The 14,565-nt window shown below is 40.5% G+C and overlaps 2 protein-coding genes across 2 annotated transcripts; both read right to left on the reverse strand.

Moving 5' to 3' along the window:
* Nucleotides 1–5,000: 5,000 nt before the first annotated feature.
* Nucleotides 5,001–6,707, reverse strand: LOC115980501. Its single transcript, XM_031102737.1, has one exon. It carries the CDS (start codon nt 6,705–6,707, stop codon nt 5,001–5,003), a length of 1,707 nt encoding a protein of 568 aa, XP_030958597.1.
* A 7,021-nt stretch (nt 6,708–13,728) lies between these two features.
* Nucleotides 13,729–14,241, reverse strand: LOC115980502 (pectinesterase inhibitor 3-like). Its single transcript, XM_031102738.1, has one exon. The coding sequence runs from the start codon at nt 14,239–14,241 to the stop codon at nt 13,729–13,731; it is 513 nt and encodes a 170-aa protein (XP_030958598.1).
* Between the last annotated feature and the right edge of the window lie 324 nt (nt 14,242–14,565).

Below are 14,565 nucleotides of genomic sequence, written 5' to 3' on the forward strand. Positions count from 1 at the left end.
GTTGTAGAATCACACTATTTAAGCAATTTTGGATTTTCAAATGAAGAAATAGACCCCAAATTTGGAATGTACACAAAAAATTGAGAAAGGCAAGTGTGACTTGAAAATTTTGACTTTAGGTTGATTTCAACATCAAAGTCAATTGTCTTGGAATTTGAGCCATTTGTGCAATTTTTGAGTCTCAAATGATGAAACGGACTCCAAAATCGGAATGTACACAAAAAATTGCGCAAGATAGGTCCATCTTAAAAAATTTGACGTTTGGTCAACATTTGTACAAAAGTCAACTTTTTGGAAATTGGACGTTTGCACAATTTTTGAGCCTCGAATAAAGGAATGGGTCCCAAAATCGGAATGTACTCAAAAAATTGAGGGGGACAGGTCCGTTTTGAAATTTTTGACTTTTTGGTCATGGTCAAAGGTCCACTTAGTCCAAGCATTTTTTTTTTAAATTTAATTTAATTTAATTCTTTCTTTTCTTTTTTTTTTCAGGGGGTACGGATCCGAGTCGGTCCGGGTCAAACCGAGTCATACCGTAGTGGATGGTGACGTCATGGATGACGTCACTGCTCTAGACGCATGTGGCACGTTGCACGTGTGGCACGTGTGAGGCATGTCTGCCTTATCGGCGCGTGGAACTGAAGGTAGTGGCGCGTGTTCATTGAGGCAGATTTTATGGCGGCGTGTGGAGGCGCGTGGTTGACTTTCTGGAGCTGAAAATTTCAGATTTTGTAGTTCTAAGGCCGTAAAAGACCATGGTGCAATCAGTTTTCTAAAATCACCGGCATATTTTCACAGATTTGAAAGACTAGGCCGTGGGTCTTCGCGAATCCAGGGCGGCGCGTGGTGGCGCGTTCAGCCTTTTTTGAGCTTGAAATTTCTGGGCTTTGTAAATCGTGGGCCGATGAATCTAGTGGTGGCATCAGTTTTGTGAAAATTTTCTTAGATTTGTGCAGATTTGAATGAGAAAGCCGCGGGACGTTTAGGAGTTTGTGGCCGCTCGTGGCGGCGCATCTGAGCCTGGAATTTTCAGGTTTGGTGGATCGAAGGCTGTTGAAGACTTCTGTGATGTCGGTTTCTTGGATCTATAGTCTTTGGCGGCTCTGATAGTGGATTAATGTCTTCGACGGCTCTGACAGTGTTCAACATGTGTTTCTGCTTTCAAGGTCGGCAGCTTTGAAAAATATGTGGGCTAGATTTTCATCCCAAGTCTAGTTGTGTAGTTTTTTTTTTTTTTTTTAGATGACATGTGTACTTTTGCAGACCTATAAGCCATCTTTTCTGAGGTCTAGCGTAATATTTTCTTTCTGACAGTATGATACATTTATGAACACTATTTTCTTTTCAAGGTTTGGCGCAGACTTCCTTGACCTTTAGTGTTTGTAAAATCTGACTTTGAGCTCCACAAATCTCTATATAAGGCCATCAGAGGCATGCATTAAGTTTGTACAAAACAACATCTCTGGTGGGTAGTATAATTCTCTAAGCTTAGAGAAATTATGCCTTTCTATTCTTCTTCTTCTTCTTCTTCTTCTTCTTCTTTTTTTCTCTTAATTTACACATATTTTTTTTTCTTTATGACTTGCTTTATTCCTACTGATTTTTTTTTTTTTTTTTTTCACAGGCTAGATATTAGAAATGAAACTCTCTCTTTGATTTTTTTTTTTTTTTTTTTAGACGTGCCATGAGATTTTATTCTGATAAGCTTTTTGTTGTTGCTTGTTTTTGTTATGTAGCATGTTTTCCTTGGCAATTAAGCTGCACCAACACTTGTGTTTTTAATGCAGTCATTTCAAGAGTCTTTGCAACGTAGCCGTATCAAGAGTTTTTACCACGAAGCCGTGCCAGAATCTGTCCTTGTACTGAAGCCGTGCCCACATTCAACTTTGTCATGAAGCAATGTCAACACTTCATTCGTGCCAACATTCATCTTTGTCATAAAGCTGCCTCGACATTTTATTTGCATTGAGGCCACATCTACACTTCAAACATGTCGAAACTGTGATAACATTCATCTTTGCCATGAAGCCACGACAACACTTCACTTATACCAAGGCCATGCCAACATTGCAACTTTGCCATTGAAGCTACGTCAACACTCCATTTTCGCCGAAGCCATGCCAATGTTCATCTTTGCCATGAAGCCATGACAACACTTCACTTATACCGAGGTCATGCCAACATTGCATCTTTGCCATTGAAACTACGTCAACACTTCATTTATCGAAGCCGTGACAACATTCATGAAGCCACGTCGAAACTTCATTTGCATAGAAGTCATGCCAACATTCATGAAGCCATGTCAACACTCCACATTGCCATTGAAGCTATGTCAACACTTTATTTGCCGAAGTTATGCCAGCATCCATTTTCGTCATTGAAGCTATGTCAACACTTTATTCGCCGAAGCCGTGATAACATTCATGAAGCCACGTCGAAACTTCATTTGCATAGAAGTCTTACCAACATTCATGAAGCCATGTCAACACTCCACATTGCCATTGAAGTTATGTCAACACTTTATTCGCCAAAGCTATGCCAACATTCATATAAAGCAATTTTCAGAGGCAACGTCACTCAAACATCAAGGCCGTATAGCACTGTAGCCAGACATCAAGATTTCAGAGATGCCAACAAGATGTTGAAAATGCAAGGAGATGCCAAGACTTTGACATTGCAAAGAGCTCTCATTAAGACTTTGAAGATGCAAGGAGATGCCAAGACTTTGAAGTTTCAAGAAGAATGCCGCCAAGACTTTGACATTGCATGGACATGCCCTCGGAGGAGAGAAGATGCAACAACAACTTCAGTTGCCGGAGGAAGGTGACATTGTCCAACTTTTGGAGATATGATATGAAGCTGCACCACTCAGAAGGGAGATGATGCCACACCGACTTTAGATATATAATCTACCATCATTCCGGAAGAAATTGACGTCATCCAGATTTCAGAGACATGATGTGAAACAACACCACTCAGAAGGGAGATGATGTGGTTCTAATTTCAGAGCTATGAAGTGGCACAACCTAGAAAAGAGACGATGCAGCCTAGAGATGGAAGGTACAAGGAGATGCCCCCAAGAGATAAATGATGCAAAGTATACTTCAGAGATGTAGGAGGATGGCCACAGAAAATCAGCAATGCCATGAAGACTTCATTTCAGTCTTCGTTTTCTACTGCGTCGATCTTTGATCATCCTATTGAGCAATGCCTTGCCAACCGAAAGGACCTTAAAAGCGCATTGATAACTGTCGAAAAACTCTTCAAGTTAGACTGGCCATCCTTCTTCTTTTCATGTGACTGAACTTAGCAACAAGTACTAAGCTGCCTACATACCCCGGAGAGGGATCAAGTCATCACGTAGTTCAACAGATTTTTTTTTTTATGATCTTTTTTTTTTTTATGATCCTTTTTTTTTATGATCTTTTTTTAATGATCTTTTTTTTTTCTATGATCTTTTTTTTTATCTTTTTTTTTTATGATCTTTTTTTTTCTTTCTTTCTCTTTTTTTTTTTTTCAATAATTTTTTTTTTAGTGCGTGACTGAACTCAGCAAAAGATACTAAGTTGCCTACGTACCCCAGAGAGGGATCAAGTCATCACGTAGTTCAAAAGATTTTTTTTTTTTGTTTTTTTTTTATTATAATTTTTTTTTTTTAGGTGTTTTTGCAAAAAGGGGGGGCGCAGTGTGTAATAGTGGGTATCACTACTGATCGAACCCGAGACCTCGGCCTTAAGGGAGAAATGGGTGTCCAACTGCTACGCCACACTCGCAATTGTTGACATGGAGTGGGATTAATTTCTCCTTATTGGTACACTTTCAAGCATAGAAGCATTTGAGGAACTTCCTATTGATGGGGCTGATCCTTACATCGTCATTGTTGATCAACTTGTGAGCTTGGTTAGTGTTTGCCCCCTGCTTGAGAGTTGGAAGTACATCATAAGCAACGGTCACATGGTTTGACCCGACAACTTCATTGAAGTCTAGATCAATCTTGTTTTCTTTGGCAAAAAAGGAGGGCTCATGTGTGTAATCCTCGCCCTACGCCCCACGGTATTTCATGGGTACCAATTGTGCAATAGTGGGTATCACCACTAATCAAATCCGAGACCTTGGCCTCAAGGGCGACACAGGTGTCCAACCACTACGCCACACTCACAAATGGTGCCAAAAAGGGGGATTAATTTTTCTTTATTTGTACGCTTTCAAAGGTAATGGGAAGACATCATGTAATCTTACAGCGTTACAGTGGGTAGTTTAAGCTCTTACCGAGGAGCAATCCTCGATTTTCAAGCATAGAAGCGTTTGAGGAACTTCCCATTGATGGGGCCGATCCTTACACCATCATTATCAATCAACTTGTAAGCTCCATTGGTGTAGACTTCTTGCACAACATAAGGTCCATCCCATTTTGAAGTGAACTTATTGCCTGTACGATGAGTTGTGATGATAGGTCTTCGAACGGCGAGGACTAAGTCACCAACTTGGAATGATCGTGGTTTGACTCTTTTATTGAATGCGCTTGAAAGACGAGCTTGATAGCATTCAAGGCGTTGTTGGGCCTTAAGCCTTTTTTCATCAAGTGCCTCTAATTCTTGCAACCTAAGCTTGGCATTTTCTTCTCCAGTCAATCCTTCTTGAATGGCAATCCGTAGTGATGGGATTTGGCATTCTAAAGGAAGGACGGCTTCCACTCCGTAGACAAGGGAATATGGCGTTGCTTGAGTAGGCGTTCGAAATGTTGTTCAATATGCCCATAATGCTTCTCCAATTCTTTCATGCCAATCTCGCTTTGTCTTGGATACCACTTTTTTCAACAAACTGTCAAGTGTTTTGTTAAACGCTTCAGCTAGTCTATTTGCCGGGGCATTATACATGGAGGAGTTGTATTGTTTAAATTCAAACTTCTCGCATAGCTCTGTCATCAACCTATTGTAGAATGGTTTGCCATTATCAGTTATGATATACCGAGGGACACCATACCGATAGATCAAATGAGTTCAAATGAAATTGACCACCATTTCTTTCTTCACTTCCTTAAGGGGTAGAGCTTCTGCCCATTTCGAGAAGTAGTCAGTTATGGCGAAGATGTACAAGTGGCCACCGGACGACTTTGGTAATGGCCCTATTGCATCAAGTCCCCATGCATCAAAAGGCCAAGAAGCTATAGTTGGGTGTAGAGGTTCTGGCGGTTGGTGGATGAAGTTTGCGTGATACTGACAAGCTTCACACTTTTTAGCGCATTCCATAGAATCTTGCACCATTATAGGCCAATAGTAACCCATTCGTTTGATCCTATAATGTAACTTAGGACCTGATTGATATGCGCCGCATATTCCAAAATGAGCCTCCTTTAAGGCTTGTCTAGCCTCCTCCTCTCCTAAGCAACGGAGAAACAGCCCATCAAATGAACGGCGGAAGAGAGTGTCTTTATAGTAAATGAATCGAGCAGCCCTTCGTCGAATTTCAGTCTTGTGGCGTTTATCATCCGGAAGTCTTCCATGTTGAAGGTATTCAATGATTACTTGTCGCCAATCTTCTTTTTTGACAAGGCATACAGAAATGATGTTGGCTTGCTCTTCTTCTTCTTCTTCAACCACGAGAGGTACCACCCACCTTTGGGAAATAACGACTTTGGTTGTCTCTTCTTGGGATAATGCTAAGGCAGTAGCCAAATTAGCTAAAGCATCAGCCTGTCTATTCTCCTTCCTCGGTATATGCTCCAATGTGATGGCTTCAAAATTTGCTAGCAACTTCTTCGCATATTTGCAATAGGGGATGAGGTCTTCTTTCTTGACGTCATATTGCTCCAAGATTTGGTTGATAATTAATTTGGAATCCCCAAAGATCTCAAGTTGCACTATGCCCATCTTAATGGCCATTTGTAGACCAATAATCAATGCTTGATATTCAGCTACGTTGTTAGAGCAAAGTTCGCTTAACGAGAACAAGTATAGAAGTATTTGCCTTTGTGGAGAAACAAACACTACACCTGCCCCCACTCCTTCTCGACGTGCAGCTCCATCGAAAAACATCATCCATGGTGGCATTACTTCAATGTAAAACACATCTTCATCCGGGAAATCATCGGAGAACTCCCAATCAAATGGAACTAGGTGATCAGCTAAGAAGTCTACCAATGTTTGTTCTTTGACAGCTTTTTGTGGAATGTATGCAAGGTCATATTGTTGTAGCAAGACTGCCCATCGAGCAATACAACCCGAAACCACTGGCCTGGAGAGGACATATTTGATTGGATCCGCCTTTGCTATCAAATGGACTATATATGCTTGCATGTAGTGCTCCAGTTTGTCTATGGCAAAGAAAAGAGCGAGGCACATCTTTTCGATAGGAGAATAATTTAATTCAGCCCCATTGAGAGTTCGAATTAGGTAATAAAGGGCTTTTTCTTTCCCCTCTTTATTTTCCTGTGCCATAAAAGCACCTAGAGACTTTTCTTGGGCTGCAATATACAGCACCAAAGGCTTTCCTGGGATAGGAGCACCTAAAACTAGAGGATTAAGCAAGTACCTTTTGATGAGCGCAAAAGCATTGCTACAAGCTTCATCCCATTCAAAGTGCACATCCTTTTTCATCAATCTATTGAAAGGTTGACATCGACCAGCCAAGTTCGAGATAAATCGTCGTATGTAGGCCAGTTTTCCTTGCAAGCCTCTAAGTTCTCGCAGATTCTTGGGCTCTGGCATTTTCTAGATAGCTTCAATTTTAGATTGGTCAATTTCAATACCGCGGTGCCTCACGATGAAACCAAGAAATTTTTCAGATGTTACGTCAAAAGCGCATTTGCGAGGGTTCATTTTAAGCTGATACTTTCTCAGGCGGATGAACACAAATCGTAGATCTGCCAGATGGTCTACCCTCCTTTTTGTTTAAACCACCAGATCATCGACATAACACTCCATGTATTTATGAAGTACATTATCAAAGATCTTCTGCATGGCCCGCTGATAAGTAGCACCAGCATTCTTTAGTCCAAAAGACATTACTTTGTAACAGTAAATTCCTTTAGGAGTACGGAAAGCTGTAAGCTGCTCATCCTTAGGATTCATTCGAATTTGGTTGTAACCTGAAGATCCATCCATGAAAGATAAAGCTTCATGACCAGTAGTGGCATCAACCATGACCTCAGTGATGGGTAACAGAAAATCATCCTTGGGACATGCACTGTTCAAATCACGAAAGTCAATGCACACTCGGATTTGTCCATTCTTCTTTTTGACAGGGGGGATGTTAGCGATCCATTCCGGGTACTGTACTTCACGAATGAAGCCTGCTTCAATGAGCTTATTGACCTCAGTTTCTATTTGAGGGATAAGCTCTAGCCGAAAGCATCTTTGAGCTTGTTTGACTGGGCGCACGCCCTTCTTTACGGCCAAATGGTGTAGAGCAATACTCGGATTGAGCCCAAGCATTTCCTTGTAAGTCCAAGCGAACACATCTTTATACTTTACTAGGAGCTTGAGGTATCCTTCTTCTTCTTCAGGGGTGAGAAGTGCACTGATGAAAGTTGGCCGGGGTTCTTCAGCAGTCCCTAAATTGATCTCTTTAAGTTCATCAACTGTAGCTTGTCCTCCATCTTCCAAGGTTGGAGGAGCTTCATCGACCTCTTCATTGGTTGCTTCAGCATCTGACAGTGTACCCTCTTCTATTGTAATATGAAACGAGGATGATACCTCTTCCATTTCCTCATCATGGACGGGTGACTGACTTGTATGTACAATCGTTCGTCTTTTGACTTTGAACGATCCTTTAGTGTTAATCTCCAAGGTAAAGTTACGTCTCATGCGTGAAGGAATGCTACTGTGGATCTCATCATTAGCTTCCTGCTTCCCTTGAACGTCAAAGTTTGTTGAGCTTCGAGAATGACTATCAATAGGCCTTTTTGTTGCCCCCAGTCGATCAAAGACTGATTTACAAGCAAGAGTGTCCCGATTTGGTGTTAAACAAGTTGTATTTAACCTGTCGAACACTGTGATTCGTGATGATGAGGCCTCGATGCGATCAAACACTGAGACACGGGGTGAAGAATGGTCTTTTCTTTGATTTAAACTTTCGCCGACCTCCACTGTTATGTATTGGGATCTTGAAGGATTGCTTCTTTTCTTGATCCATATCTAAGCTGGTTGTTCAGGAGTATAACCTAATCCGGTCTTTGGGATAGGAATTTCATGCCCTTCAAGCCTCATTTTCCTTTGTGTTTTGCTAAGGCCATGCATCTTTTCTCCAGTGGCTTCTGGAATTAGCTTCCCTAAGTCCTCTTGTTTTGAGAAATTGTAGCCTGCTTTGGCTAACAGCCTATATGCCTTTGGGTCGAACCATTCTTTCGTTCGTTCGCTTGGTAGAATACCATGCTTTATTGGACCCTGCGAAGATCTCACGACTCCTTTCAACGACTTCGAGGGTAAAGGATTTGTGGATGAAGTTAAAGGCATAACATGATTTTCTTTCAATATGGCTACATCCTCCATCGTGAGCTTTGCAGGAAGCCTTCCCACGTCTTTTGTAGGTTGAAGGCATTTCGTGAATGGTGATTGCCCATTCTTGCGGTGTGATAATGGTATATACCGGAGGAATGGTTCTGGACCTTTCTTCGGGGAAGAAATGTCCTTTTTGGCGATGAATTTAACGTGCTCCTCTTCACCCTGTTTACCTTTTATAGATGGGATCTCAACTGGAAGAATCTCATTAGAAGTGTCTTCTTTTGCATAAATTTTTGTATCAGCAAAATGAGCTTCGGTTTCTGCAAAAGGTTTTAAATCGGCATCAACCTTTTTTATTCCATTTTGAAAGAACTTGAAGCATTGATGCAAGGTCGACGACACTATTCCATCTTTATGGATCCAAGGACGTCCTAACAACATATTGTAGGTCGTCTTAGCGTCAATGACGTGGAACAAGACATTGCTTTTCAACTCTCCAATGATCAATTCTAGGTGGATCAGGCCGATTGCACGTTGTCCTCCTTGGTTAAAACCTTGGATGACCAAACGGCTGTGTGATAATTCTTCCATGGTAAAACCCAGTCGTTTCACGATCATCTTTGGAAGTATGTTAACGGCTGAACCTCAGTCAACAAGGATACGCTTGATCCTTTGTTCACGAGCATAACCAAAGACATAGAGTGGGCGATTGTGGGACTTAGAGCCTAACAAGAGATCCTCATCAGTGAAGGTTAAGTCTGGAGAGCATGCGTAACATCCCTGCGTTTGTTGAAGCATATTGGTATGAGGGGCGTACATCTCTGGTTTTTCAAGAGCTTGGGTGAGCACTTCTTTTGGTGATGTGGATGATTGCAAGGGTTTAACTACATCGACCTGAGATTGGAGTTCCTCCAAAGATGACGAGGTCTCTTTTGGATCACCATGGTCAACGTCCTCCTTTTCGTCCTGGATTTCGCAACGAGAGACTGTGTGGACGGCCTTAGCTGAGTCATTTTGAAAGAATTTTCTGGGGAAGAATTCTTCCAATGTGATGAGCTTTCGAGATTTTCGGGTTTGTGCTGAATCTTCATACACTTTTGTTCCTAGTCTTCCTTGCCTCTTATAACTCATTCTTTTTTACCAAGGCTGAATCTGGTTTTGTGCTCTTTTAGGCTCTTGGGTGATCAAATGAAGAAGGAATGCTTGTTTCTTCTTCCATCTCTTGCGAACAACCATCGTCCAACCTTCTTCCTCATTCGTCATTAACCTTTTATCCTTACGTGACTTATAATAAGGTGTTTTTTGTGAGAGCTGAACTTGAACTGGTCCCAGAGAACCAAACTGGATGAGTGTGGTATTTGCCCCTTGCTTAGTAGTCGGAGATAGGGAATTAGGTAACCCACAAGAAAATGTGACAAGGTTTGACTGAGCAACATCATTAAAATCCAAGTCGATTTTCCTTTCCTTGGCTAGTTTCATGATGAGTTCTTTAAGAACAAAGCATTTTTGGATTGGATGACTTATGATGCGATGATACTTACAATAGTTTGGGTCATCAACTTTCCTCATCTCTTCCGGTCGTTTGCATTCTGGCAATTCAATTAATTTCAACTTGAGCAGTTGTTCTAACATTTCAGGCATATCGGCGTCTAGGAAATGATAGACCTTTTGTTCCCATTCCTTAAGTGATGAGCGACGCGTCTCACGCTGTTGACCTCCTTCGGGCCTCTTTTCATTAGCCTTCACATTTTTTGTTGAAATTTTGACTAGGGCAGGATTGACATTCATTGAGTCTTTGATATTACTTTTCACATTCCTGTCATTTTTCCTTATTTCCCGTCTTTCTTTCCTTTCCTCAAGTACAGGAGGTTTCGTATTTCCATGGCTGGAAATACTTAATTCCATGTCATACGCACGAGTTGCCAACTCTTCAAATGTTCGGGGTTTTACTCCTTGAAGGATGTAAAGAAGTTCCCAATGCATGCCTTGGATGCACATCTCTATAGCAGATATTTCAGTAAGTCTATCCTTGCAATCTAGACTCAAAGAACGCCACCGATTGATATAATCAACGACGGGCTCATCCTTCCACTATTTAGTATTGGTAAGCTCCATCATGCTTACCATGCGTTGTGTGCTGTAGAATCGGTTGAGAAACTCCCTTTCAAGTTGTTCCCAGCTATCGATTGACTCGGGCTTTAAGTCTGTATACCAATCAAAGGCATTCCCCTTTAGGGAACGGACAAACTGCTTTACAAAGAGGCCTCCTTGAGTCCCTGCATTCTCACAAGTTTCTACAAAGTGAGCAATGTGTTGCTTAGGGTTTCCTTTGCCATCAAATTGCAAGAACTTGGGAGGTCGATACCCATTTGGCATTCTCATGTTATCAATGTGCTTTGTATAGGGTTTGGAATATATGAGAGAACTTGTGGAAGAACCTCCATATTGTGCTCGAATGGTATTTGTAATCATATCCTGCAGTTGTTGGACAGATATCAAGGCCATTGAGGTGGGATGTCCGTGTTAAGAAGTGCCTTCACCTCCTTTTCCTTTATCACCCTTGGTGTTTTCTCTTTTGAAGGTAAAGCCAGGTGGCTGCTCAGGGCCAAGACTTGATTCACCCGAATCTTGTACCTCCAGCTTATTCATTAGGGTTGCAATTTTGACATCCTTTTCTTTAAGTGCCTTTGTGAGAAGGATGACCCTTTGTTCCATTTCAGCCATCTTTTCTTCCATGGTAGAGGTGTTAGTCATCATTACTAGCATGACCTCTATAGATGATGGAGAAAATGATGAAACAGGATAAGTTAGAGGTACTTCACTTCTTAAGTTTCTCATCACGGGTGAAGAATTGATAGAAAAGGTCTTTGTTGGGGATGATTCATTACTGGTCTCCAAATCTTTCGAGGCAGATGAATCTTTAGTGGTAGCTTTCCTATTTGCAAGAAAGTCCAAAGAGATGACAGCAGGAGGTTGGTTTTCTTGGGTTGGTTGAGGTTGGAGTCGATCAAGAGCTTTGGACCGACTGTGAGTGATTGGGCCGACATACTCATCAGCACTGGAATCATCAACCACTGATTTTCGGACATTCTTGCTAGAGGCCATTGAAGCTAGTAGCAAAATGATATCGAATTTCTTTTCTTTTAAAGGAGAAAGAGATGAGAGGCAGAGAGGTCCCACCAGGCGTGCCAGAATTTGTAAGCGACTAAATTTCTCGTTTGGAAATAAATCAAACAAGTAAAATAGTTTCACAAATGCGAATTTGTATTGATGATTGTGTGGTACAATTCTCTGGAATTACAAAAGAGTGATCCTCTGATTCGATCTCCTTGCAAAACTTATTGATTAGATTTGTGGTAATGTGGATTTGACTTGAACACAAAATATCCTTCAATTTAGTTGAGGGATGGATCGAAGATTGCTGAAACGGAATTACAATGAATCTCTGGCTATGAGCTTGTTTAGAAATCCTTTGTTCTTCGCGTTCTTCGTGTTCTTCTTGCATTCTTCGTCTTCGAAGGTTTGTGGTGGAAGTTCTTCGGAGCTTTAGAGGCTTGAATCTGTTGAGCTTCAATGATTTGTGATTTGTTGATGTTTTCGGACACTTTTGGCTTGATTCCCGTGAACTTTAGGATCTAGGCAGATGATCTGGATGATTCTGCTTCGAATGTTCTCCGATTTTGGGATTGAAGTTCTTGAAGTTCTTGAAGGCTTTGAGGCTTGATCTTCACAGAACTTTTTCACTTCTGGATTCTGGTCCTCCTAAATGTCTCAGGAAGGCTTCTATTTATAGGAGTTTTGGGGTGGGTAAGCGACACATGGCGGAACTTGATTGGTGACACATGTCACAGCCTGATTGGTTCGCTTGTGTCATTGCTTACACATGCTGGACTGCTTAAGTCATCGCTTACACGTGCGAGGCTGCTTGAGTCATCGCTTACACGTGCGCTGATGCGTGATTGGTTCTTGCATGACACTTGGCAAATTTCTATTGGCTTCTGAATAGTGATAGCAAAACCTAGCAGCAATACATGGTGCTCTGTAATTGACTGTATTTTGTGGACTTGATAATGTGACGTGCCAGCTTGTGATAGGTTGGGAATTTTCCCTTTCTACACCCACTATCATTTGTTATTGTATATTTAAAATAAAAGAACATGTTCAATTAAAAAAATACTTGAGCTAAGCCAAACCCCCAATGGAATAAGAAATTTGTGGAAATTCTGCGCTCACAAGGTGCATTGTACTAATTTTGTATGTGACACACTTATTTGGGACAAGATTATATAACCTAAATGAATTAGAATGCCATCAGCCTCATTAATCTTCTAAAATACTTCAAGTTCTTCCTCATATATCACACTACACCATTCTCACATTGCAATATTTTTCCGAGTTAATTTTAAGAAGAGGCAAAAATGGAGAGAATGATCAATAGCTCAGGAAGGAGTTGTGTTTCAAGGATTTGGATCCAGTTAGTATTGCACCGGGTGCAATACTACTAATTCATCTCACATTAATTTTTACAATCTTATTTTTAAACTTTAACTTTAATACTTTAAATTTTTTTTTATTTATTTATAAATTCATTCAATCTCAATTTGTGTTTCAACACTATGCACATCCACGCACACCCAAAAAAAAAAAAAATCAAATGTCACTCTCAAGATTGGAAATTGTCAACGCTGCAATGCCCAATAAAGAAGATGTTATGGATGTGAAAGGAATCATTTCTACTGGGTGTGTGTGGTAAAGTCTGACCTGTTGAAGTCAATGTTGGATGTGATTCATTCTAGTATCATAATGTCAACTACAAGAATCAATTCCTTCATATAATTGTTATTAGTGGCTAGTCACAAGTGCAACAACCTTTCGGGCTTTTTTTTTTTTTTTTTTTTAATTGAGACTGCATTAAATTCTCCTTTTTGTGTTTTTTCAATTCTATAATGTCTAAGCTAGAGGTACGTTGCATTAGACCTAAGAAATAACAGGCATTCTATTGCCGCTAATATTGGTTGTGTTAGGGCCTTATGAAGCATGCGTTGCTTGTGCTATGAGCCTATGAAAAAAAAAAAAAAAAAACATGAAATAAGATAATAATAAGATGTATTGAATTGTATTAATTATAAACCATTAGCTAGTACAAACTAGTACATGTTATTGATACTTTATAGAATATGGGACTTCTATTGAACTTTTTTGGTAACAAAAAATTGGGCAACACGGATATAGATGAGCACCAACTTGATTGTTGGAAATTTTATTCATGTCAACGTGGAATCAAGGCTTAGATGTGAGCGATAATGGATTCCGCATTGCTTTGCATCTGGCCAAGTTTGGTAGTCATGTCAGATATTGGAGACTTGAAGGGTTTACCTTTGAAACCTTCGTCACACATGTTTCTATTGGTAGTGGCATCTTTCAGCCAGGTTTTAGCACCAGCAACGTCGTTATATCCCAAGGAAGCTTCCGCGGCCTGAATTTTCTCAACTACAATTAAATATTTATCAGAGCAATTGTTTAGGACTGGCTTCACGTCCCCCGTTGCTGACTTTATCAGTTGGAGGATTTTGTTATCTATATCGAGAGCTTGATTCTCTGTATATTTTAATGAAACTTTGACTAAAGTCTTGAGATCTGTAGCTGACTGGGCCTCAGGGTCCGGTGCAAGAGTTTCTAGGCATAGAAGCTTGTAAGTGGTGTAACGACAAGCTTGTTCCATCAAGGCGGTCTGGCAAAGAATTTGGGTTGGAAAGACAGTCAAAAGAAGCACAAAGACGAGGCTTGAAATGGGATTCATGTTTTCACTATAATGTTTTCTTTTCAGATAAATTTTATGATTGAGTAGGTGTGGTCAATCTAGCTATTGGGCTTCTTCTTTTTTGTGTTTTTGAGAAACTTGTAGCTATTGGACTATGGTTATATAGAGTAGCGTTGGGATGTGATCTGTTCTAAGTTCAACTACCTATTTTGAAAGTTGATCTATAAAAAGTAAATGAAATATTCTAGTGCAAGATTGAATTACGTATGACCACACAACCACACTGTTCAACCGGTCCCTTTGACCTTGCAGTGGTTATTACAAGGAGTTTGTATTTAGAATCATCCACTCCCAAGTTTCTAG

The sequence above is a fragment of the Quercus lobata genome, chromosome 3 (genome assembly GCF_001633185.2).
Source record: "Quercus lobata isolate SW786 chromosome 3, ValleyOak3.0 Primary Assembly, whole genome shotgun sequence".
Taxonomy (NCBI): Eukaryota; Viridiplantae; Streptophyta; class Magnoliopsida; order Fagales; family Fagaceae; genus Quercus; species Quercus lobata.